The sequence below is a fragment of the Dendropsophus ebraccatus genome, chromosome 3 (genome assembly GCF_027789765.1).
Source record: "Dendropsophus ebraccatus isolate aDenEbr1 chromosome 3, aDenEbr1.pat, whole genome shotgun sequence".
In the NCBI taxonomy this organism is placed as follows: domain Eukaryota; kingdom Metazoa; phylum Chordata; class Amphibia; order Anura; family Hylidae; genus Dendropsophus; species Dendropsophus ebraccatus.
This window is the reverse complement of record NC_091456.1, coordinates 170,431,044-170,457,770: the sequence shown is the minus strand read 5'-3', so window position 1 is coordinate 170,457,770 and position 26,727 is coordinate 170,431,044. Positions and strand designations below refer to the sequence as shown.

The window sequence follows — 26,727 nt, the reverse complement described above, 5'->3', positions numbered from 1 at the left end:
TTATCATCAATTTTTTCAGCGGTTTCCATGTAATAACTCATGTGCCGTTCCTTTGCCCTCCATCATTGCATCATCAGTCGCTGATTGTCTTTACACAAACCGTTCTAATGGACAAAGCAATTATCATTCATTAACACATTAAAGATCATTCAAACCTGCGCTATGTAAAGTAGGTAATTCCGTCAGTGCTAACGCTCCTCCTCATCATCATCAAAGTCACTTATACCTCCATTCACTCACGCTCTTCATGTAATCGGCTACGAATCAGAGCTCCAACCATTGCCTTCACTGTAAAATGATGTGTAAATTAGGATTCCAGCTCCACTTATACCTATCGATTTATGTTCGTTTCCTATTGTTTTCCTGCTTGACAATTTAATTGTGACTGCTTTCTTATCACCAGGTTGTCAGGCCCATTATGTGGCTTCTATATGACCACAACAGCCTTCCGTCATTTCAGCTAAACCTGATTAAGGAGGAACGATCTCAAACTACCGCTATGGCGAACAAACCTGAAATCGTTCACCCAAATACACGGAACGATAATCGTTTCTTATGATCGTTCTTGCGGCCGTCCTGTCGTTGCTACTGCGTTCGTCACTACTGCAAACAACCGAACGACGTCTTATTACATGCGAACAATTTGCAAATGATCAACGATAAATAGAGGTCCAAATTCTATCAAACGACCAACTTCTCGTTGGTCGTTTAATCGTTGTCTGCTATTACACTAAACAATTATCGTTCAAATCCGAACGATCTAACGATTTTTCGAACAATAATTGTCCTGTGTAATACCACCCGTAGGCCGTGTTTAAACAAAGTATATTTTCATAAAAGTATGGCAGTTGTCGCCGATTGCAACAACGGCCATGATTAATATGAAAATATACGTAACGCTGCCGTCTATGGAATCCGGGCCGGAGCGTATACACATAGTATACGCTCTGGCCAGGATCTCATGCCAGTTTTCTGCGGACGCTATTCCGGCGGCTCGCTCCATTGTGTGCAGTGAGAAGTTCTGATGCGGGCGCACACTGATGCGCCCGCATCAGAACTCAGTGGCGCTAAAGAACATCCATCCAGGATGGTCACAGAACGGACTGTGTCATACAATGTGTGAACATAGCCTTAGACTGTATTCTTAAGCCACTCTTAATAGACCAGGCCTGGCCTGATGCTTTTTAGGTCCTGGCTTGCAACAAATCACTATTAGTAACTTAGTTCTCTTTACCAGTAGACTTATGATTATGAAGAATACCTGCAGAATAACCCTTGGATAGAAGTGGAATTCTCTGGGTGTTTGTTCTTTTTTCTAGGTTTTAGGCCATGTGACTAAAGGCTCTGTAGACTCACACTCCTCTACTGTACTCTACTCTATTCTACTCCCACCTGACTGGCTTTTCCAGATAGAGGGGGTATTGGTGACTTAACAGGAACCTATCACTTTCTAGAATAGATAGATAAATAGATGTACATATAACACAGAGTAGCCTTGGATTTTCTTGTCTTGAGATTTTGTTCATGTGTTCCTGTTTGGTGTTTACTCAGCCTGTCTTACCTCCCTTCCCCTACTATGTACTTATCCCAGTGTATAGACCTTGGCCCAATTGCATAGCTCCCAACTTTGGCTGAATTCAAAGAGGGATATAAACACGCCCAAACTGCACCCAAAAATATGGCCCTAACCACACCTATGTCCTAAGGAACACCCCTAACCACATCCAAACACTTCTCCCACAATCATAGGGCAGCACAACACTGATTTTCTTATGGCATTATCTTCCCTCTGTGCCAGCCCTCTTCCCTCTTTGCCAGCCCTCCCCTCTCTGTGCCAACCATTTCCTCTCTGTGCCAGCCCTCTCCTCTCTGTGGCAGCCCTCCCCTCTCTGTGCCAACCATTTCCTCTCTGTGCCAGCCCTCTCCTCTCTGTGGCAGCCCTCCCCTCTCTGTGCCAACCATTTCCTCTCTGTGCCAGCCCTCTCCTCTCTGTGGCAGCCCTCCCCTCTCTGTGCCAACCATTTCCTCTCTGTGCCAGCCATCTTCTCTCTGTGGCAGCCCTCCCCTCTCAGAACCAACCATTTCTTCTCTGTGCCAGCCCTCTCCTCTCTTTACCCCCTTTCTGTGCCAGTCCACCCCTTTGTGCCAATCTTCCCCTCTCTGTGCCAGCCCTTCCATCTTTGCCCCCTCTCTGTACCAGCCCTCCCTGTCAGCCTCTGAAAGCAGCCAGGACTACCATGTCTGATGTCCATGGCTACCATCGGTACTCTGCGATCACGTCGCAAAGCCTTAATGGTGAACAGAGGTAGAATTCTCCCTCTGTACAGGGAGAATTCTCTCTCTGTAGCCCTATAGATACTGACCGCAGCATTTATAGAGCTGACTCTCAGCATCAGAGCTCCAGTTCTGACAGTTGTAGCAGGCCCTGGTGCTCACTGACCGCTGGGACCCACCTTGGATGACACAGGCACAGAGAATGGTAATTAACGCAACTGCAGCATCGGGCATAGGCTGCAGCTATGTTAATTAACAAAGGGCAGCAGCGGAGGAAGGGGGGTCACTAATGGACATGGGTCAAGGCCCTATTCCACGGGCTGACTGACAGGAGCAAACGAGCGCTATTAGCGGCACACGGCAGCAGCAAGCAGGTGAGTCCAGGGGGGGGGGGGGTGAAGCTGCGGAGGGGCTACCCGGGTGATCGCTAGATCGAGTCATAGATGTGCTGCCAATTTTTTCCTTTTTTTCTGTTGAAAGACAAACGACGCAACGATCAGCCAACATGAACGATGTCGGCTGATCGTTGCCTTCTGTTCCACGGGACGATTACGAACAATAATCGTTCCGTGGAATAGGGCCTTCAGTCTGGGTTGGGGGTGCTGGAGGCAGGCTGGTGTGGCTGCTGGAACTGCTCCCAGCACAGCACCACGAGGCCAACTCCCAGCAAGGAATTGCGGGACACTGAGGGTGCAGTTACGGGACAGCAATATACAGTACATATAGACAGTGACATGGGTGACCCGCATAGACATGTCAAAGGGTTGGATTGGTTGGGGTCTGACTGTTCAACACTCACTTCTGCTATCTCTATCAATCAGTGGAGGTCTAGACACACAGATCCCGACCAATCAGAACTTTACCTGTCTCTGTAACATGTCAAAAGTTTTTTTTTATATTGACACTATACAGTAAATGTGATAAAAATATAAAACACACAATAGCAGGTTACTGTCATGTGTTTGGCTGGGAATTTCTTTTGTGTGCAAGTGCTGTTCTTGCATTTCAGAAGAAATACAAATCCTCAAAAGCTTCTCAGCCCCTGACAGCTGTCTACACTCAGGTTATACATTGTGACAGCAGTTTACATCACCAAAAAGTCAACTAAATTGCTTTTATTCAAGGAGAAAGGCTCTTAGTCTGAGCTGACAGTTATCTCTCTCTCTCTATATATATATATAGCCCAGCCTAGATCATGTAAGGAAAAACTCTGTTGATTAACGAATAAATCTGACAAATAAGTTTAGCAAAAACTTGCCCAAAACTTTACAGTTTGAGGCTATGTTCAGACCTTGTATGAGACCGGCCGTTCTGTGACCCAACCGGGACAAGGAACAGCCGGTCTCTGAAAAGATCATCTTGGACAGTACTGCAGTACCAGCTGGATGATCTTTGCAGCAGTAGAGTTGTGATGCGGCGCATCCGTGCACGCCCGCATCAGAACTCCCCACTGCATACTATGGAGCGAGTGGCCGGAGCCACTCGCTCCATAGTGTGCACGGACAGGGTCTTCTGCGGCCGCTATTCATTGACTAGGCCGCAGAAAACTGACATGTCAGTTTCTCACGGTGCCACGAGAGATACCGGATGGAGTGTATCCCATAGGCGGCAATGTTACGTCCTGTGTGGTGTAGTATAGAGGAGGTGTCCTGTGTGGTGTAGGATAGAGGAGGTGTCCTGTGTGGTGTAATATAGAGGAGGTGTCCTGTGTGGTGTAGTATATAGAGGATGTGTCCTGTGTGGTGTAGTATAGAGGAGGTGTCCTGTGTGGTGTAGTATAGAGGAGGTGTCCTGTGTGGTGTAGTATAGAGGATGTGTCCTGTGTGGTGTAGTATAGAGGAGGTGTCCTGTGTGGTGTAGTATAGAGGAGGATGTGTCCTGTGTGGTGTAGTATATAGAGGAGGTGTCCTGTGTGGTGTAGTATAGAGGAGGTGTCCTGTGTGGTGTAGTATAGAGGATGTGTCCTGTGTGGTGTAGTATAGAGGATGTGTCCTGTGTGGTGTAGTATAGAGGATGTGTCCTGTGTGGTGTAGTATAGAGGATGTGTCCTGTGTGTTATAGTATAGAGGAGGTGTCCTGTGTGGTGTAGGATAGAGGAGGTGTCCTGTGTGGTGTAGTATAGAGGAGATGTCCTTTGTGTTATAGTATAGAGGAGGTGTCCTGTGTGGTGTAGTATAGAGGATGTGTCCTGTGCAGGGGCGGTCTTGGCATTTCTGGGGCCCCAAGCGAAGTTATGTCCGAGCCCCCCCCCCCCCCCCCCCCCCCTCGACACGCGTTCCAAAACAATAGACCGCTGTGTGTTGCCCCCAGTAGTATATACCCCTTGTGCGCTACCGCCAGTAATATATACTCCTTGTGTGCTGCCCCCAATAGTATATACCCCTTGTGTCCTGCCCCCAGTAGTATATACCCCTTGTTTGCTTCCCCCAGTAGTATATAGACCCCTGTGTGTTCCCCCAGTTATATATAGCCCCCCCGTGTGCTCCCTCAGAAGTATATAGACCTCCTGTGTGCTGCCCCAGTTGTATATAGACCCCCTGTGTGCTGCCCCCAGTTGTATATACCCCCTGTGTGCTCCCCCACTAGTATATAGGCCCCCTATGTGCTCACTCAGGGGTATTTAGCCCCCCTGTGTGCTCCCCCACTTGGATATAGACCTCCTGTGTGCTCCCCCACTTGGATATAAACCCCCTGTGTGGTTCCCCCAGTAGTATATAGACCCCCTGTGTGCCCCACCAGTATTATATAGACCCCTTGTGTGCTGCCCCAGTAGTATACAGACCCCTGTGTGCTCCCCCAGTTATATATAGACCACCTGTGTGCCTCACAAGTAGTATATAGACCCCCTGTATGTTCCCCCAGTAGTATATAGACCCCTGTGTTCCCCACCAGTAGTATATAGACCCCTGTGTGCTCCCCCAGTAGTATATAGCCCCCCTGTGTGCTCCCCCACTTGGATATAGACCTCCTGTGTGCTCTCCAAGTTGTATATAGACCCCATTCTGCTGCCCCAAGTAGTATATAGACCCCCTGTGTGCTGCCCCCAGTAGTATATAGACCCCTCTGTGAAGCCCCAGTAGTCTATAGCCCCCCTGTGTGCTCCCCCTGTTATATAGCCCCTCTGTGTGCTCCCCCCATTTATATAGACCCCCGATGTGCGCTCCCCCAGTTAAACAGACCCCTGTGTGCTCCCCCTCCCATATAGTATATAACACAATAAAACAAACACTTATACTCACCTGGGTCCGGGCGTCTCCTCTTCTCTTCACTCTTGTGGCCGCAGGAAGGGTTTTTCCCTGCGATCACAAGAGGCCGCACCCCCCTTGTCCTGGCGCCGATGCTTCAGTGATGTCACTGGAGCGCCGGCACCACAAGGACAAAGCTGCCACTTGTGACCGCAGGGAAAACACTTCCTGCGGCCACAAGGGTGACTGACAGGAAGGGAGCCAATGTCTCCCGCCCTGTCAGTGCTGCTGCATGTAACTATGAGCGCTCATTACGAGTGCTCATAGTTACAGTTCAGATGGCAGCAGTGAGCGGGGAAGCAGCCCTGTCCAGCGGTCTTGAGCACAAGAAAAGAGCGGGGCGTGGGGGCCCCCCTGGATGTTGGGGGCCCCAAGCGATCGCTTGGGGTGCTTGGTGCCAAAGACCGCCACTGTGTGGTGTAGTATAGAGGAGGTGTCCTGTGTGTTATAGTATAGAGGAGGTGTCCTGTGTGGTGTAGTATAGAGGAGGTGTCCTGTGTGGTGTAGTATAGAGGAGGTGTCCTGTGTGGTGTAGTATATAGAGGATGTATCCTGTGTGGTGTAGTATATAGAGGAGGTGTCCTGTGTGGTGTAGTATAGAGGATATGTCCTGTGGGGTGTAGTATAGAGGATATCAGACACATATACAAATAGTGAGTTTATTCTTGGATTATGGAGAAATCAGCAATCAATGTTTCTGTCTCCTTTGGGCCGTATGAGGACAGAACAGATGATTCCCCTACAATGTAACCTCCATTAGGACCAGGACTGAGCCCAGCGCCATTTCTTTCCTTTTCGTTTCATTCATCTCTACTTATTTACTTTTCTTCTTTACTGTTTTCTTCTTCTAGTTCCTCTTCATAAATGTGTGAAAAACCTTCAGACAGAAGACACATCGGCCTCCAATCTTCTCATTTAGTCTCAAAGAGCAGGAACCCACAGAAGGTGCAGTAGCGTTGATGGTCCCCATGGAGGGCCCCGGTTCCCATTCGGAGCCACACCTCGTCTTCCTTGGCCAGTTTTAACACTGCGCTGTTACCCGACGTGTCTTGTTTCCCTTTGGACTCAAAACTGGAAAAAAAGAATACAAATATTAGTACCTAAAATACTGAACATATTTTATTATGACTGTAGAAAGCTTGGGATAGCAAAGGGGTTAAATGTGCGGAAAGGGCAGCTGGCAGCAGCAGGGGTCGAAGATAACTCTGATCCCAGCTGTTGTGCCCCCTAGATGTCTTGGTAAATAGGGACTGTGGCATCTAGGCAGTTGCCATTCCCTTCTATCCCCTTTATCCCATGTTGTGTGTTAAGTGTATGGAACCAAGGGATGGCTCCTCACCCTGACTCCACCTATACTCAAACAGGGGGAGATAGATCAGTCATGTCAGCTGCAGTAGTGAGAAGGGGAAAAGCCACAGAGGGTCGGGAAACATAGAACCAACAAGTTCTTCTCAAAAAGTGGTCAAAAAGCCAATTATTTTTATATGTAGTAAAAAATATTTAAACTTTGTACTGATCCAGAGAATTTTTACATTTTACATTTTTACATTGACTGGCAGCAGCAAGGCTGTGTTGGGAACTGCAGGACTTCTCAAGCCCTTATCCAGGAACAGCTACATATTACTACCATAGTGCTGCAGCCTCCCCTGATTTCTATATAAGAAATGTATACAATAAACTGGGGAAAGCTGTCTGTGTCACTAGTGCAGCAGCCTCCCCTGATGTCTATATAATACATGTTACCATTAGAATAGACATTACACTGGGGGAGTTTTCTGTGTCACTAGTGTTGCAGCCTCCCCTGATGTCTATATAATACATGTTACCATTAGAATAGATATTACACTGAAAGGAGCTGTCTGTGTCACTAGTGCTGCAGCCTCTCCTGATATCTATATAATACATCTTGTCTATTGTCCATTTGAATGGTAACATGTAATATATAGACATCAGGGGAGGCTGCAGCACTAAGGACACAGACAGCTCCCCCCAGTGTAATGTCTGTTCTAATGTCTGTGTTATTAGTGCTTTAACATCTACTGATGTCTATATAATACATCTTGTCTATTCGAATGGCAGCATGTATTGTATAAACATCAGGTAAGGCTGCGGCACTAGTGACACAAATGGCTTCCCCCACTGTAAACATGTATTATATAGACCTCAGTGGAGCTCTGAACACTAGTGATCTGTAAATATGCTAGGACCAGAGCTTATAGAGCCCTGCAGTTTCCAACAGAGCCATTGGTGGTAGCAGAGGAGCCATGTCACCCATTACTGCTGCCACTCAAGAAAAAAAAGAAAAAAAAAAAAATAAAAATTATATATATATATATATATATATATATATATATATATATATACACACACACACACATTATCAATCAATTGAATTTACTTTAAAGTTTTTTTGCAACAAATCTGTCGAAAGTGATAAGATTGTGACTGCCTTTATCCACCACTAGGGGGAGCTCACTTTGTAGGGATATACACTGCTCCATTTGAGCTCAATAATAAAATTATAAGCCATAATCCCCCTTACATAATACATGTATATAGAATAGGAGTCTCGCAATCAGCTAGGGATAAGTCAGATAGTAATATGCCTATTTTACCTCCTGATAGACATGTTGATGTCGATATTTTTCGATGCATATTTATTGGACGTCAGTCTCTTCTACCGTAGCGCCTTTGAAAATCACTCAAACACATGAAATAACGGGAATATACATATGAATCGCAGATCGACATTTCTAAAATGTCATATATGAAACGCACAGATCCTATTTATTGCTTTTTATGCAAAATCCTGATGTATATGTGACTCCAGAGGAATGAATTATACTCTCTATCACCTCTACAGATTTAATGCTTGCTATCATTGACATGCAAATAACCTGTTATCTGAGCTGAGATTTTCAGGGGGGAAAAAAAAATCTACATACATATTCATCACCTTATAGGCTGGAAAAACAATTGTAAAGTCTGGTGTAGACTGTGTGATATAAAGGGGCTTTCCAGGAAATAATATTAGTGGACTGTCTGCTGGATGAACCCAGCCTTAGTGAGTTAAAGGGGTACTCCAGTATCAGAAAATTCACCCCATAAAATATAACTTACTACTATAGTGTTATATTACTACTAACTTACTATTATAGTGTTATATTACTACTAACTTACTACTATAGTGTTATATTACTACTAACTTACTATTATAGTGTTATATTACTACTAACTTACTATTATAGTGTTATATTATTACTACTAACTTACTACTATAGTGTTATATTATTACTACTAACTTACTATTATAGTGTTATATTATTACTACTAACTTACTATTATAGTGTTATATTACTACTACTAACTTACTATTAAAGTTAGTAGTAATATAACACTATAATAGTAAGTTAGTAGTAATATAACACTATAGTAGCAGGGCTCCAGACTAAAAAATTTACCTAGGAGCCATTGGCTCCTAACCTGAAAAATGTAGGCGCCAAATAGAATATTTGGTCGCCAACATTTTAAACCATGTAAAATTAATGTTATGTTACATGGGACTTACTGTGTGCAGAGGCCACGGCAGCCTCCTCCTCCTTTAGATCCTTTCTTTTCTTAGTTTGAAAATGTTCAACATGGAAACTTGCAACTTGACAACCATATACAGTCTGACTCAGTACTTCAGCCTCACTTGGCTAGCCTTTTAATGAGGCTTACTCTTCTGAACTTGAACTTAAAGGGAACCTGTCACCCCCGGTGACGGGGTGACAGGCTCCCAACCCCCCTATACTCACCTCATCGCGCCGGGTCCCGCTTCTGAAGATGGTCGGGTCACGGAGATCTCAGCCGCTGCAGCCCGGCGTGCGCTGAGAGATGAGTCCAACGCTCATAGAGAATGACGGGAGAGTCCAGCGCTCCTTCATTCTCTATGAGTGTTGGACTCATCTCTCGTGTGCGCGCCGGGCTGCAGCGGCTGAGATCTCCGTGACCCGACCATCTTCAGAAGCGGGACCCGGTGCGATGAGGCGAGTATAGGGGGTTCTAACGGGGGGTTGGGAGCCTGTCACCCCATCACCGGGGGTGACAGGTTCCCTTTAAAAGCTTGCAACAGTCTATACATACTGAGCTAGACTTATGACTGCAGCCATAGTGACCCCCCACAAGGTGTATATAGATAGATATATCTCTCACCTAGTGACTAATGCAAGTGACCCCCTACAATACAAACACCTGAGGGGCCCTGATAATAATAATTGTGCATATATCTATCTCCCAGTGTCTGCAGCCAGTTTGCCCTACACTTATAGATGGCCCCCTCTACCCCCATTATAGATGCCCCCTCCTCCCCCCCATTATAGATGCCCCCTCTCCCCCCCCATTATAGATGCCCCCTCTTCTCCTCCCCTTATAGATACCCCCTCTTCTCCCCCCCTTATAGATACCCCCTCCCCTTATAGATGACCCCCTCCTCCCCCCATTATAGATGCCCCCTCCTCCCCCCATTATAGATGCCCCCTCCTCCCCCCCATTATAGATGCCCCCTTCTCCCCCCCCATTATAGATGCCCCCTCCTCCCCCCCATTATAGATGCCCCCTCTTCTCCCCCCCTTATAGATACCCCCTCCCCTTATAGCTAGCCCCCTCTCCCCCCCTTGAAGATGGCCCCCCCTCTCCCCCCATTATATATGCCCCCCCTTCTCTTCCCTCCATTATAGATGCCCCCCCCCCCCTTCCTCCTCTATGCTAAGCAGTATTTAAAAAAAAAACAAACACACAAACTCACCTGACAACCCGCTCCCCCGGCGATCCTCTTCTTCTTCAGGCGCTGTCCCTGGCTGATGCGCGGCTGCCGGGGGTGTCCCGTCCTATCCCCGGCAGCGCGGCGCGTCAGTGAGCTCCCTGTACGCCGGGGCTGTGACTTCTGATACAGGAAGCGTCTCTGACGTGCGCTTCCTGTGCCGGAAGTCAGGGCCCCAGGCAGCTCACTGATGCGCCGCGCTGCCGGGGATAGGACGGGACACCCCCGGCAGCCGCGCATCAGCCGCGCATCTTAAAGAGACAGCGCGCCGCCGCCGGGGCCAGTCGCAAATGGCGCCCAGATTAATAAATCTGGGCGCCATTTGCAAAATATCAGTCGCATTGGCGACCATTTTGGTCGCCATCTGGAGCCCTGAGTAGTAAGTTAGTAGTAATATAACACTATAATAGTAAGTTAGTAGTAATATAACACTATAGTAGTAAGTTAGTAGTAATAATATAACACTATAGTAGTAAGTTAGTAGTAATATAACACTATAATAGTAAGTTAGTAGTAATATAACACTATAATAGTAATTTAGTAGTAATATAACACTATAGTAGTAAGTTAGTAGTAATATAACACTATAATAGTTAGTGTTATATTACTACTAACTTACTACTATAGTGTTATATTACTACTCACTTACTACTATAGTGTTATATTATTACTACTAACTTACTACTATAGTGTTATATTACTACTCACTTATTACTATAGTGTTACATTACTACTCACTTACTACTATACTGTTATATTACTACTAACTAACTACTATAGGAAGGGCACGGAGCGGGGTGCAGACCTAGCGGAGGCCCAGCATGACTAGGTTAGCTGGGAGTGTAGTTTAAGGGGTTAAGTGGGGCAGTAAGGGGTTAAGTGTGAGCCAGTTGGGAGGGGGTGAGGGGTTTGAGGAGAAAAGTACGGGAGTTGCTAGGTGAGTCACTTACCAAAGGCCGCAGTGTTATAAGAAGAGGAGGAAGAGGTGGAGCTACAGTTCTTGCCGGACCCGATTCAGCCCGCCCGCCCTATTATAGGCTTTTGGTGTTCGGGTGTGGGCTTTGGTTGCTTTCCTTTGTCATGACAGCCTGCGGTAGGGAGGTCTTGCAGAGGGATGATAAGAGGGATGATAAGAGGGATGATACTCCCCACTTGTTTTGGTGGATTGTGGAAAGAAAGTGGTGCAGTGCCAGGTGACAGATTTGTCAGCCCCTGAGTCGGCGCGGTGCGGCTGGGGGGATAGCCAGTAATACTGGTGCTGCTGCAGGGTGCTCTGCCAGACCTCCCTAGACTAAATGGGTTAACTGAATGTTATTGTTATTATTGTTATTTATTTAATGTTTGTTAATTTTGGAAGCACTTTTAATGAAGAGGCTGTTATGGCCAATTTTTCCAACGTTAAAAGAAGGTGTCCTCAGTTTCATGGGTTAAAGGGGGGAGGGGGTTTGTGGAGTAAGGGTGAAGTGGGGGGTAGTGTTCGATAGGGGATAGACGAAGGGACTCAGCAATACCCTGAGTCAAGTGTTATATTACTACTAACTTACTACTATAGTGTTATATTACTACTAACTTACTATTATAGTGTTATATTACTACTAACTTACTACTATAGTGTTATATTACTACTAACTTACTACTATAGTGTTATATTATTACTACTAACTTACTACTATAGTGTTATATTACTACTAAGTTACTACTGTAGTGTTATATTATTACTACTAACTTACTACTATAGTGTTATATTACTACTAACTTACTACTATAGTGTTATATTACTACTAACTTACTACTATAGTGTTATATTATTACTACTAACTTACTACTATAGTGTTATATTACTACTAAGTTACTACTGTAGTGTTATATTATTACTACTAACTTACTACTATAGTGTTATATTACTACTAACTTACTACTATAGTGTTATATTACTACTAACTTACTACTATAGTGTTATATTATTATCACTAACTTACTACTATAAGGTTATATTATTACTAACTTACTACTATAGTGTTACATTATTACTACTAACTTATTACTATAGTGTTATATTACTACTACTACTAACTTACTACTATAGTGTTATATTACTACTACTACTAACTTACTACTATAGTGTTATATTACTACTACTACTAACTTACTACTTTAGTGTTATAGTATTACTACTAACCTACTACTATAGTGTTATATTACTACTATTAGTACTGGCTTCAGTGTGGTTTTGTATGATTCAACAGGTAATAGAAAACAGAAGAACTATACAATGTGTATTGTCTCCTGCCCCAGGCTCCTCCTCTCTCCATAGACAACACATTATCCTCTGATGTCACAGGAGGCGTGGCTAGGTCTAGCCCCACCCCTACGTGATCTCACCCTCTCTGCTCAGCCCCTACAGCTTACATCACCATCTCCCTGTCATATACACAGATACATCAATATCTTTCTTGGGATATTTAGAATGAGTGAGTTGTGATTACAGCATGCTGCCTTGTGATAATTGATGCTACAGAGAGCAGACAGGGAGTGATGCAGCAGGTGCTACAACCTTACTGTGCAATAAAGCCGTGGCCTGGAGTGCTGGTGCAGGTGTTGGGTGCAGATGGTGGGCTCTGGTATTTTGGGGGCAACTTGTCACAGTGGTAATACCCACCCCCGGACACACGGGCACCGGACCTTAAGTAGAACAATTGTGAGGTGTGAGTGAGGGTGCAGGTGCGGCGACAGGGAAGACAGAGTCTCTATTTAAACAGTGTTTAACTTTACTGAAAATACTTCTGTGCAATACAAAATAGTTGCTTCAGAGGTAGACTTGAGCAGATAGTGATAGGAGAAAGTATGAAGACTTGTCTTGAGAGAGAGAGAGTGGTATAGGGGGCTGGTAGGAGCCTTTGCCTAATCAGTACAGTACTCTGCCGGGATGTGTGTGAAGAAATATACTTGAACTTCTTTCATTCACATTTACATAAGTCTCTGTTATCTGACCGCCCTCTGCCTCCCAGTATCAGTGACTATCCTGAGAGGTAGTACAAGTCTTAGGTCTTTGTTTTTAGGTGTAGCTTCCACTGAAGCCTAACCTCAAATGGACAAGCATTTGTCAGTAAAGTACGTAGGCTTAATGCTGCTTTGCTTTACTGGGGATGAGTCCCTCTGCCTTTTCCTTAGGGGGTGACTGTCCTGACTGTGAAGATATTCAGCGTAGGCAACTGTGTCTCTCCTATGATCTGGTTACCCCACCTCTTGTTTTAGTACTGCATGTCCAAAAAGAGATGTAGTCCCTTTTTAGCCAGGCCGGCTTAGTCACTGCAGCAGGAACCTGTGTCTTGTCCTACCCACTCTAAAGAGAAACTAGTTGCCCTCAACTGCCCACCTAACAGGCAATCCCTATGTTTTATAGGATGGTGTGAGAGAGAAGAAGTGTATAGAGTGGCTGCTTAATAAAACAATGGATATAAACATAGCATAACCTTCTACATAGACTGCAGCTGTGCACAAGGTGGAATGAGACACCTAGTGGCTGCAGGGGAAAATGCAGTTGAAATAACTTAGAGTGGCACCTGAAAAAACTAGTTTTACCTGGGTGTGTAAGGACAAGAGAACCACCTGTAGTGGGACACTAAAATAGTCTGCAGTGAAATAAGATGTTCTGCAACAGCTTTGGGTGGGAGGACTGGGATGGAGAGCTGAGGGAAAGTGATGTATTCTGGGAATTGTAGTACTGAGTACTCAATCAGGAAGTACAGAAATAAGACCCAAACAAATGGATATTTGTTGGTTTCAGAACTGGGGCAGACAGGGGCTCTCCCAATAGTATGTACCACCCTTTGTAACGTAGTACATCATGAATTCTGGTTAAGTCTCCACTAAAAAATTCTGTCCCTTTAAATTTTAGAATGAAATGAAGGAATAAGGAAAATCTTTCATTTAAAGAATGTTAGAATATGAGTGTACTATATCACAAAGCACCACCTGCAGTGGAGTATAGCGCGGATACAGAGAAGGGCAGGTTTCTATGACATATATGAAAGCGTTCATCCAGCTCCATTGTGGGTGCAGCGCAAGGCAGTAAAATCTCTCATCATTATACTCCGCAGCAGGGCCGCCATCAGGAATTTTGGGGCCCCATACAGCCAAAGTATCAGGGCCCCCTATTAGAACCAATCCCAAAAATTTGCGATGTATCCTTAACTGATGTCTTTGGAGTGGCATGCAGACACAGGTGCTTTGGATACGTCCTTGTTCCATGCATGAGCCCTAATAATTAAAATAAAAACATGTTGCTCGATCTATCAGCAGCAGCTACGTCAGCACGCCACTCCAGAGACATTAACTTTGTGGCAGGCACCCTTTAAGAATTACTGTCATTTGAATTGAAGGGTACTCCTAACTTAACTATTGCATTGCCACACAAACGTTATATAACATCTAAATATACTGGGGGAGATTTATCAGACATGGTGTAAAGTGAGACTGCCCCTAGCAACCAATCAGATTCCACTTTTCATTCCTCACAGACTTTTTGGAAAATGAGAGGTGGAATCTGATTGGTCGCCGGGGGCAACTGAGCCAGTTTCACTATACACCATGTTTGACAAATCTCCTCCAATGTATCTACGGCTTCTGGACGCATATTGCTATATTATCTGCACTTACCGCGACCGGAAGTCTTGAACTTGAGCTTTCGTCTCATCTCTCTAGCTAGGATCGGGACTAGGCTAGGAGGTTGCCTTTTCCTGGCTCCACTTCCCATCTTTTGCAAGACTTGGTAACTGAGCAGATAGTGACGGCCCCTGTCTCTGTATCTGATGTTACCAAGTCTTGCAAGAAATGGGAAGTGGAGCGGGGAAAAAGCGATCTCCTAGCCTCTTACATGCCATGGCGCTAGGACCATGGCAACCAAGCAGACACATCTCGGACCCAAGATGGCGCCCAATCCTAGACAGGGAGATGAGAATTTTATCAAGTTCAAGATTGCAGATGATGAGTGCAGATAACATAGCACTATGCCGCCAGATGCAGTAGAGACAGTATATTTAGATGTTATATAACTTTTGTGTGGCAATGCAATAGTTATTTATAAATTATAGCAGGAGTACCCCTTTAACTTTTGATGTGTGCAACATGAATGAAGTTAAGACTGGTCAGGGTCTAAACCCCCTCCAATCGTTACCTATAGTAATGTGCACAGTAGTATGGTTCACTCCCCAGCTCAGTGCACAGTCCAGCTGACCACAGGAAATGGGCTCCATAGACTATAATGGAGCCCCTCTCCTATAATCAGTTGCACTGTAAGGGCTGTATTACACGGCCTGATCACTAATGTAAGTGAGTTCCGATCTACTAGATCGGTGCTTGCTTGCTGAGCCCATATACGGCTCGATAATCATGCAGCAAGGGCTGTGTGTGTATATATATATATATATATATATATATATATATATATATATATATATATATCTATCTCATTAGTGATGTCCGTGCAGCCTTTGCCCTATTGTAAAATAATAAACCTTAGCACACCTGTCCACGTTTCCGGTGTACTTCTTGCTTCTGTCTGCAGCTGCCACTGGAACTTCTGAGCTAGTCTCTAAAGGGACAGGCGGCTCAACCAATCACTAGCCATGGTGGTCCCTTCTCGGTCAGTGATTGGCTGTACGGCCTGTCATTTTAGAAACCAGCTCAAAAGTTCCAGTGACGTCTGCGGACAGAAGTGAAAACACCGGAAGTGTGGACAGGTGTGCTAAGGTTTATTTATTAATATTACACATTTATCAGCCAGATCGTTGTCATTTACTTCAACCTAAAAATTATTGGCTGCTGGGCGTGCCGATGATTTTTAGGCTGGAAAAAACGACTACAATCAGCAGATGATCATCTCTTCAGCTGATCATTGGTGATAATTTGCCAAATGACCTGATTTGGCAGACTATCGCTCCGTTTAATAGGGCCCTAAGCTGAGTCGGGGGTCTCAGCACTCAGACCCTGATGGATCTTAATTTTTGACATGTTTTTTTTTTTTACATGTCACAAATGAATCTAAATGACAGTAAAAAAAAACGGCTAGTTTTTTGACTGTGCGACCCTGCTGATATGTCAGTGTATCCGCCTCGCTCCACATTTCAGCGCTGTTCTTATTTTTGCAGGTGCCGCTGTTTTGAAGCAATTTCATCCAAAATAAAAATGTAAATTAGTTACTTTGGTGCACAAGAAAAGTCCCTCGGCCCCTCAGTACACTGTCCCACCTGCACGCTGGTTCTGAAGTCCATGCCTACTTACACATACTCAGTTATGCCATCCGGGAACACAGTCTGAACAGAGCATGTGCGAGAACGAGACATACCTGCTTATGTATAACTGAGTATGTATAAGCGTGCACTTCAGAACCAGCGTGCAGGTGAGATGGTGTACTGAGGGGCAGATGAACTTTTCCCCAGTGCACCAAAGGAACTGATTAGCATTTTTAGGCTATGTTTACACTACGTAGAAGTACGGCCGTTGTGAACATTGCCTACATTTCTATGGGATCCTGGCCGGAGCGTATACATATTGTATTTAATGAATTGCGGCCGTAGGAAACCCTGTCAGTTCACACAATGAAGCCTGCGGCTCCGGCCGCTTGCTTCATTGTGTGCTATGGGAGGTTCTGATGCGGGCGTGCGCTGATGCCTCCGCATCAGAACACTGGGGCCTGAAAGATCATCCGTCTGGTACTGCAGTACCGGCCGGGATGATCCGTGCAGAGATCGGCCGTTCCGTGACCCAGCCGGGGTCACGGAACGGCCGGTCTCTTACCCCGTGTGAACATAGCCTTATTTTGGATCAAAGTGCTGCAAAACAGCGGCACCTGCAAAAATAAGGAGACCTGCGCCGGAATGAGGAGCGAGGCGGCTACAGCGACAAATCATGTGGACAAACCTGTACAGCATCCTACATATTTACAGTCATCCATGCAGGTTATATACACATACACACACATGCAATTTACATACTATATATCATGCACACACAGACATACAGTATACATTACATATCAGCAGTCACATGGATGAACCTGCTGAGTTTAATCTTCAGACTAATACATATTTACAGTCATACATACAAGTTATACACGTGCACTTTACATACCATACATCATATACACAGACAGGCAGTATACATTATATACAGTCACACCTTACACAGATATACACACTTATGCACATTGTATACTTACATCCAAACTAACACACACACACAGAGACATTAAATAGACATACACATTACAGGGACATAGAAACTCACACACTGTGAGCACCTGTGTGTGCAGGGAAGCTCCATGCTGTGCAGTCCTCAGCTTCTCTCCTCACAGCTCTGAGCCCCTCCCCCTCACAGCCCGGGCGCCCCTCCCCCTCCTCCTCACAGCGTCTCCGGGCCCTCTCCTCTTCTGTCCCGACATGAGGAGAAGGAGGAAGCAGTCAGAGAAGGCAGTAAGAAGGCGGGGGAGGGGCCCGGGGATAGCGAGGAGGGGGCCCTGTGACAGGACAGACAGGAGGGAACTGTGTGCGGTACAGCTGTCAGGTTGGCCGGGCCCCTTTGATCTTAGTCTGAGCCCGGGCCCCTGACAACTGTACCGCCAATACTGCCCTGATGGCGGCCCTGCTCCGCAGTGGGGGGGAAATAATCCTGATACTTCATCAGCTCTCAGGTAATTTCCTCCATTTTTCCTGTATTAGTCCTCACAGTACTCTCACATAAGGCAACAGAAGCCACTGAACATGCTGGGGAACCCAAAGCCATACAGCACCGAGACCGAGGGGGGACAGCAGGCAGATCATCCCCATCTACTAACCCTCTGACTGCTGAATTACAGAATGATCTCCTCTACTACTATGGACAGTTCCTGACATGGACAGAGGTGGCAGCAGAGAGCACTGTGTCAGACTGAAAAGAATACACTACTTCCTGCAGGACATACAGCAGATGATAAGTACCAGAAGACTTGAGATTTTTAAATAGAAGTAATTTACCAATCTATATAACTTTCTGACATCAGTTGATTTGAAAGAAAAAGAAATTTCTGGAGTACCCCTTTAACTGTTTTATTATTACTATTTTTGTGCGTATCTATGTACATATTTAGGCCGGGTTCACACTTTGTATGACACCGGCCATTCTGTGACCCGGCCCTGTCACAGAACAGCAGTACCGGCCAGATGAACTTCTTTTCTGGTGAATTGGGATGTGGGTGCATCTGTGCCCGCCTGCATCCTAATTCACTATTGCACACAATGGAGAGTGCGGCCGAAGCTGCACTCTTCATTGTGTGAACTGACATTTTTGTGCGGCCGCTATTCAATGAATAGCGCACATAACTGGCATGTGATTTTTCGGTGTGGCCACTAGGGATTCCGGCCTGGAGTGTATACTAGGGGGGGATTTATGAAGACCGGGGTACAAATACGTCTTAAATAAGGCCCCGCCCCTTTTTCCCCGTCAGGATTCACTAAGAGGCGCACGCCTCTTATTAAATCCGGCTGGACGCCCAAACCTGCGCCTGTCGTAATAAATCTACACCTGCTTCCAGCAGGTGTAGATTTGAATCATGATTTACGCCTGCGAGGTCACGCCTCCTCGTTTTGTCACGTCCCCCCCAAGCTCCCCCAGCCCGCCCCATCGGGCGAGCAGGGCGTACAGGAGGCGTACCGCAGGGAGAAGGGGCAAATCTGCACCTTAACCCTGGCGTACTCCTTGGGCGGACGCTTCGTAAATGTCCCCCTATGTGTATACACTCCGGTCGGGATCCCATTGACTGCAGCACAATGAAAACAACGGCCGTGATTATTTGATAAATTACGTTGTGTGAACATAACCTTAAAATGTGAATAATGTAGACAATGCTCTGTGAACTAAACAGCCTGGGTCCAGACTGATACATTGTACATAGCTAGTCCTGCTCTCAGCTGAGAAGTGATACAATTGTATCCAGTCTAGACAATGCTCTGTGAGCTCTACAGCCTGGACCCCAGACTGATATATTGTACACAGCTAGTCCTGCTCTCAGCTGAGAAGTGATACAATTGTATCCAGTCTAGACAATGCTCTGTGAGCTCTACAGCCTGGACTGCAGACTGATACATTGTACATAGCTAGTCCTGCTCTCAGCTGAGAAGTGATACAATTGTATCCAGTCTAGACAATGCTCTGTGAGCTCTACAGCCTGGACTGCAGACTGATACATTGTACATAGCTAGTCCTGCTCTCAGCTGAGAAGTGATACAATTGTATCCAGTCTAGACAATGCTCTGTGAGCTCTACAGCCTGGACTCCAGACTGATACATTGTACATAGGTCCTGCTCTCAGCTGAGAAGTGATACAATTGTATCCAGTTTAGACAATGCTCTGTAAGTGTTGTGAGTCTGGAGTCCAGGCTGTAGAGCTCACAGAGCATTGTCTAGACTGTATACAATTGTATCACTTCTCAGCTGAGAGCAGGACTAGCTATGTATAATGTATCAGTCTGGGGTCCAGGCTGTAGAGCTCACAGAGCATTGTCTAGACTAGATACAACTGTATCACTTCTCAGCTGAGAGCAGGACTAGCTATGTACAATGTATCAGTCTGGGGTCCATGCTGTAGAGCTTACAGAGCATTGTCTAGACTGGATACATATGTATCAGCTGAGAGCAGGACTAGCTATGTACAATGTATCAGTCTGGGGTCCAGGCTGTAGAGCTTACAGAGCATTGTTTAGACTGGATACATATGTATCAGCTGAGAGCAGGACTAGCTATGTACAGGTCTAATGAATTCCTGTGTTCTGAGACCCTCAGTGACACTGACTTGCCCGCTCTATAATATACATTAATGAGGTGAGGTCTTCGCTGTGGTCACCAGTGACTTATGAATTACTCCTGTGGCCGCCATGTGCAGACCATGCTGCGTGGTTAACCCTTTAGACGCCTGAGTGTCTGTGGCCTTATCCCAGATTGTTACCTTATTCTCTGTACATAATGGAAGTAAATAGCGTCACACTCAGAGTAGACAAATATTCATCCATAAATTATCCGCTCACTATGGTGTCTGCTATAGAATTTGCTGCTACTTTCTACACCATAAGGAAGCCCGCAGGGAAATCGATTTGTATTGCAGGCGGCCGGCTGTGTGCAGGATTAGACGGCTACCGGGTTCCTTGAGACAAATTGATTGCCGACTGTGAGTGTCTGTAAGTGACATCTGTCCATAACTATATTTATGGCATTAAGATAAGAGGCAGCGCACTTCTCTGTGCATCGGCGATAAGTGTCCATAGAGACATTCAAGGCAGTCTGTATAGGAAGAGATATGAGCAAGTACTAGGGGAAGCTTACAGAAGAACATAAGGATGGGGGAGGGGGCTTCACGGAATCCTTCTCTCTCCCTCTTTTGAAGAAGATCTGTATGAGACTTAAAGGGCTGTTCTAGTTTCAGATATATGTCTTTTATCCAGGTGATAAGCGTAAGGCACTGGGGTCCCCATCTCTTCTCCAAGCTGTTTGCTTATTGCTATGCTATACAACCCTATTGGCGCACTCCACTCACCATCTGTCACATGGATCCTCGTGGTTAGAAAAAGAACATGGATTAGGTCTGGTTATGCATCTTCATCTGCCATTCCTACTTGATGCCCCCTCCCATTTTTCGAGTCTAATTTCTATACCACTTAAGAGAGCCATAGAAATCCCCTTCCTCATATTGAATGGGATTCCCCATGCTCTGAACCTGGCATAGAACATGTGTATTGTGCAGCCAAGTTAGTAGAATGTCAACCTCAGTTCCCAATTTAATTAAATACACATATGTTATGTATATACACATTCTAGATAGTGTTCTCTGTAAGTAGGGGAGTATGCAGTGTCCCATTATGTGGGTTTTCTTGTCTTAACTGAGCTGTAGGATAACTCCACATAATGTAACTCCAACACCAGTGTTAGTTGATTTGCTTCCCTTATACTCTGGTATTGGACTGATAACAATTGTACTAATGGTTATCCACTTTTGAAATTTAGTGACATCTAACAAGGTTCATGTTATATAATGCATATCACATTTATGGTTAAGAAAGTACTAGAAATGGGGTAGTCTTTACTCAGCCAACTAACCAATCACTCTTCTTCAAGAAAGGGGTTTTCCTTGGACCCCATTCACACATCTGTGAAATTTACCTAGGTTTCTTATTAGGAAATTCGGGTAAATTTCTGGACCCATAGGGTTCTATGGGGCACAAATACCCTTCAGGATATTTCCATAGAACCTTATGAGGGCATCCAGAATTCTGGACAGTTCTGAGCTACTGGCATGCCATTGGCACGCAAGGTTGGAATACAGGCATAATTATGCTACTATTATTTATGATTGCTTCATGTTGATATGATTTATCTACTTATTGTGTAGCTTAGTGCACTTTACAGTGGGATTTATTTATTTATTTATTTGTCACGTTAAAGGGGTAGTTCAGGGGTAGTTCATTAAAATATATATTTCAAATCAACTGGTGTCAGAAAGTGCCAGATATTTGTAATTAAAAAAAAAAAATTAATTAATTAAAAATTCCAAGTCTTCCAGTACTTAGCAGCTGCTGTATGTCCTGCAAAAAGTGCAATACTTTCTCTTCTGGAGAACAGGAGAGGTTTTCTATTGGGCTACTGCTCTGGAAACTTCCTGACATGGACAGAGGTGGCAGCAGAGAGCACTGTATCAGACTAGAGAGAATACACCACTTTCTGCAGGACATACAGCAGCTGATACGTACTGAAAGACTGGAGATTTTTTACATAAAAGTAAATTAGTAAAAAAGTAAAATTTTTTGCTGAACTACCCCTTTAAGTAATATATGGGATATATTTGGGATCATGTTTACATATGGATGAATGTCCCCCCAGTACAACCTAGCTCTGCTACTGGAAAAACCATCAGCCTGTGACTATATCCACTGGTCATAGTACAGCAGAACTAGGCTTCACCTATAGCAGTCCTAACTGTTGCTCCCAGTACTCAGATACCCATAAGACTTACAATAGGGCTGAACTGTATGACAAGCAGTAACAAGAAAAACATACAAGCATGTATCCTCACTGGCAGGGCAGGTAGCAAGAACAAGAATAGCTAATCACTAATAAAAGAACTCACTAATAAACAACAGGGATCAAATTGTGATGTATGGTGAATGGCACAAACAAATGCTAATAACAGGCAGGAATATAAGCAAAAGGTGCAGAACAGGAACAACTACAAAAAATTGACCCTAGCAGTGATCCCTAATCGTTTCATCGCTGAAGAGTGAATCTAAGGGTCCTATTCCACAGAGCGATAATCGGACGAATCGGCCAAAATCGGCCGATTATCGCTCCGTGGAATAGAGAGAACAATCAGCCGATGATCGTGTCATAAGCTGATCGTTCATTTAGGTTCAAACCTAAAATCATCGGTCGCTACCCGCGCATTGCTACGTGGAATACGTGAAAATATCATACTTTACCTCACCAGGCTGCAGGTCTTCTCCTTCTCCCGATCCCGCGCGGCAGCATCAGCTTCAGAGCAGCCTGTCTGAGCTGACAGACCGTTCAGCCAATCACTGGCCGGGATGGCTGCATCCAGTGATTGGCTGAGCGGTCTGTCAGTTCAGACAGGCAGCTCCGAAGCTGCTGCAGCGTGGGATCGGGAGAAGGAGAAGACCTGCAGCCCGGACAGGTAATGTATGAAACAAGAGCTGCAAGGACTTGGTAATGATGTCCCTGCAGCTCTCGCTAAATGATTGTCGGGTCATGGAATAGGCCCAGGAAACGAGTACATCGTTGATCGGGCCCTGGTCGGCCCGTGTAATACCACCCTAAGGCTGGGTTCACACTGCGTTACTGCAGCCCATTCAACGTAACCATTTTTAATTGGTTACTTTTAACGGACAGAAAAACGTAGTCAACACTATTTCTGTGTCCAACGCATCCATTTTTTTTTTTTTTTATAATGGAAGTCAATGGAAAACGGATCCAAACGGATGACACACAATTGCATCTGTTTTTGCATAAAACATATACAGTACATTAAACTAATTGCAAAAACGCAGTGTGAACCCAGCCTAACACTAATCCTAACTATCCCTAAAAATATTCATATAACTCAGGCACTAGGACCCAGAGACAAAATCTAGACAACAGAACCTAAATGAAGGAACTAAGCAACTAGGTTCATGATAGAGACTCAAGGACTAAACAAGGATAAATCAATAACTAGTAACAAACTCGAATAAGGACAGTATGAAATACACAAGGGATGCTAGAAACGAAAGCACAGAACATATGGTATGATACGCACCATACTGCAAAATCCAGAAATATTTAAAGAGAGATCAACCAATCAGGAACTGTAACTGGCCCTGAGCTAAGCAACCATGATTGGCTAAATTGCAGGGCTTAGATAGAGCTGCATTTCCTGACACAGATGGTAGTGGCAGCAGAAGGGGCCATTACGCCCATTATTGCTGCCAGGCACTGGCAGTGAATATGTACATTAAGGCTATGTTCCCACTATGTATAGAGACCAGCCGTTCCGTGACCTGGCCGGTGCTGAAGTACCGTCCGGATGATCTTTCGGCTGCAGGGTTCTGATGCGGGCGCATCAGCGCGCGCCCACATCAGAACCTCCCATAGCACACAGTGAAGCAGTTATTTGTGGCCCTGTGCAGGATCCCGGCCGGAGCGTATACGATGTGTATACGCTCCGGCCGGGATCCCATAGAACATTAGGCATTGTTCACCCGTACAAAGTACGGCCGTTGTTGCTGGCAACAACGGCCGTACTTTTACGTAGTGTGAACATAGCCTAAAAACTATACACTATACACATGCACAATGTATTAGCAATAATATATTTTTTTTCAGTCTCCAGAGTAGCCCTTTAAAGTAAATGCACTGAAACTGCAATACCAGATCGAGCCTGTAATCAGCTGTGGCGCTTTTACTAAGGAGAACATCTAGATGCTTTACATAATTCCTATTAATGGAGTTGGATCCGTCCATTAATATCCGGGTCACTTACCTGTACATGCTGACTATGGTATTGCCATTATGCATTAGGTACACGTATACATCCTCCACTTCTTCATGCTTCAGCATACTGAAAGTAAAAAAGTATACACCTGAAAAAGAGGATGGGATTAGGATTACCTGGAGGCAGGATTCTGTTAGGAAACTAATTCACATTGTGGACTTATTGCAGGTTGTGCTACCATAGGACCTGTACAGATAAGGTCACATGATGTGTGCGGGTCCTAAAGCCAGGAGTTGGGGCTACAAGGCTTTACACTACAGGTAAGAAGCTAGTCTGGATATCATCAAGTCTGAACTGGGCCTGTGTTTGAATAAGGGGTTTGGGATCTCTATTTGTTTAGAGGGTCTTGTCTGGGGTCTGTCTTAGATTAGAGGGTCTGAACTATTTAGGGTGATGATAAGGAAACCATATGCATTAGGTTGGGCCCTTTTACACGTATGGAAGCGTATTGAATGGACACTGGGTAATGCTTTATTTCTCCTGTGGTGGCGCTGCAAGGATATTGAACACTTATTACCAGGTTCTTTGTTTTTAGTATAGTCTCACATGATCTTTTTTTATTAGGAATTGTTAAATGTAGAGCACCCTTTACCCCATGACCTCTACCACAATTGTGAGTTACTAAACAATCCAGATTTTTTTTTACTAAGATCAACTAGAAGAGCGGTTACTCGTATTATAATGTGGGAGCAATGTCAGTATCTATTATGGAATTTTTTTTTTCCAGCATTTATAATTTTGTGATTGGCAGTGAGACACGGGAGCGGGGAGAAGAGGTGACAGCCCCAGCTGTTCCTCCTGCTGTGAGAGCGCCATAGGGTCAACCTATTAGCATGAGGCAAAGTAACCTGTGGACGTCTGGAGCGCTAATGTAATGGTTAAAAATAAATAATTGCAGCAAATCTTTATATCTGAATATATTATACATAATCATGGTAATTATAAAGTTACAAATCTGAATGTAATATATTTTCTAATATAACCTCTATGGAGCTGTCACTTCTTCCAACTCTTAGCAGCAGCACAACTATAGAACCATAGGATGAATCTATAGCCCTCCAGCTGTTGCAGAACTACAGTTTCCATCATGCCAGGACAACCAAAGCTTCGACTGTCAAGGCATGACGGGAAGTGTAGTTTTACAACAGCTGGAAGACTGTAATAGGGGGTTCAGAGCTGACGGTCATACCCGCACCCAAGGTGTCTAAGGGGGCCCAATGAAGCTACATAGGAAGACACCAGCATTATAAATGGCACTTGGAAGAAGGTACTTAGACACGGCCAGGAGGGGGTCCACTGCAGGTGGACTCGAGTCCCAAAATCAGGGGCACAGTGGTCCCTGTGCTGGAAGAGTGGGTGTGGCGGCCCATGATACTGGTCAGCATGGCAGCCATAACAATTGGCTCTTAGTAGCGTTGAGCAGAGATGCCGAACTATTTGGGTTCAGCAATGTTTTCCTAACCTGAACGCTCAGCATTTGACCCCCCATGGCTGTAGAAGTTAGATGTGCCCTAGGGATACCTTGACTCCCCCCAACTTCTGCAGCCGCGGGAACTTTGTGGAACACAGACAGTTCGTCCTCTCCGCTCAACACTAACTCTTAGGGTACTATTAGACGGGCAGATAGGGGCCCGATAACAACTGTAAACGAGCACCGATCTGCTAGATCGGCGCTCATTTACTGGGCCTATTACACGGCCCGATAATCGTTTAACAAGGACTGCAAAGACATCGTTACCAATGCCCTTGCAGCCCTTGCTTAAACAGTATACTTTACCTATCCACGCTCCAGGGCTGTTGCTGCAGTCCGCTTCTCCCCCGGTCCTGTGTGCTCCAGCTTCAGAGCGGCCTGTCAGCTGATAGGCTGCTCAGCCAATCACAGGCTGCAGCAGTCCCGCCCTGTGATTGGCTGAGCGGCCTGTCAGCTGACAGGCCGCTCTGAAGCTGGAGCACACGGGACCGGGGGAGAAGCGGACCGCAGCAGCAGCCCTGGAGCGTAAATAGGTAATGTAGATCATCAGTCGATGACCGTGCACCGCTATTAACCGTATCGGTGCGCAGTCGGCGCCCAAAAATTATAGGTTATAACCTATATCAACGATCAGCCGATGACAACGATCATCGGCTGATTGTTGTCTTTATTACACGGAGCGAAAATCGTCCGAATCGGGCCAATACGGCTGCTTATCGTTCCGTGTAATAGTACGCTTAGTTGTATTTCATTGACAAAAACTTGAGTTAGTCTTCTGTCATGGTTGTCCTATGACAAATAGCACAATTTATGAAATTTGTGTGTTCTTGGGGATAGATTGTTTTTACTACTTGATTCACTTAGTATA

At 45.1% G+C, this 26,727-nt stretch overlaps 1 protein-coding gene and 1 long non-coding RNA gene across 4 annotated transcripts in view; one reads left to right on the top strand and one right to left on the bottom strand.

Moving 5' to 3' along the window:
• Positions 1–6,182: 6,182 nt before the first annotated feature.
• C1QTNF3 (C1q and TNF related 3) overlaps positions 6,183–26,727 on the bottom strand; it is a 129,231-nt gene continuing 108,686 nt past the window's right edge. For all 3 annotated transcript variants that reach the window (XM_069964777.1, XM_069964776.1, XM_069964778.1), the window contains 2 exons: positions 24,377–24,476; positions 6,183–6,590 (listed from right to left, as the gene is read on the bottom strand). In XM_069964777.1, coding sequence (XP_069820878.1) covers positions 6,431–6,590; positions 24,377–24,476 — 260 coding nt within the window. In that variant the 3' untranslated portion in view covers positions 6,183–6,430. The remainder of the gene's footprint in view (positions 6,591–24,376; positions 24,477–26,727) is intronic.
• On the top strand, positions 6,375–25,251 carry LOC138787470 (uncharacterized). The gene is made up of 3 exons (XR_011362382.1): positions 6,375–6,464; positions 24,557–24,648; positions 25,116–25,251. It is a non-coding gene; the product is annotated as an uncharacterized lncRNA (long non-coding RNA).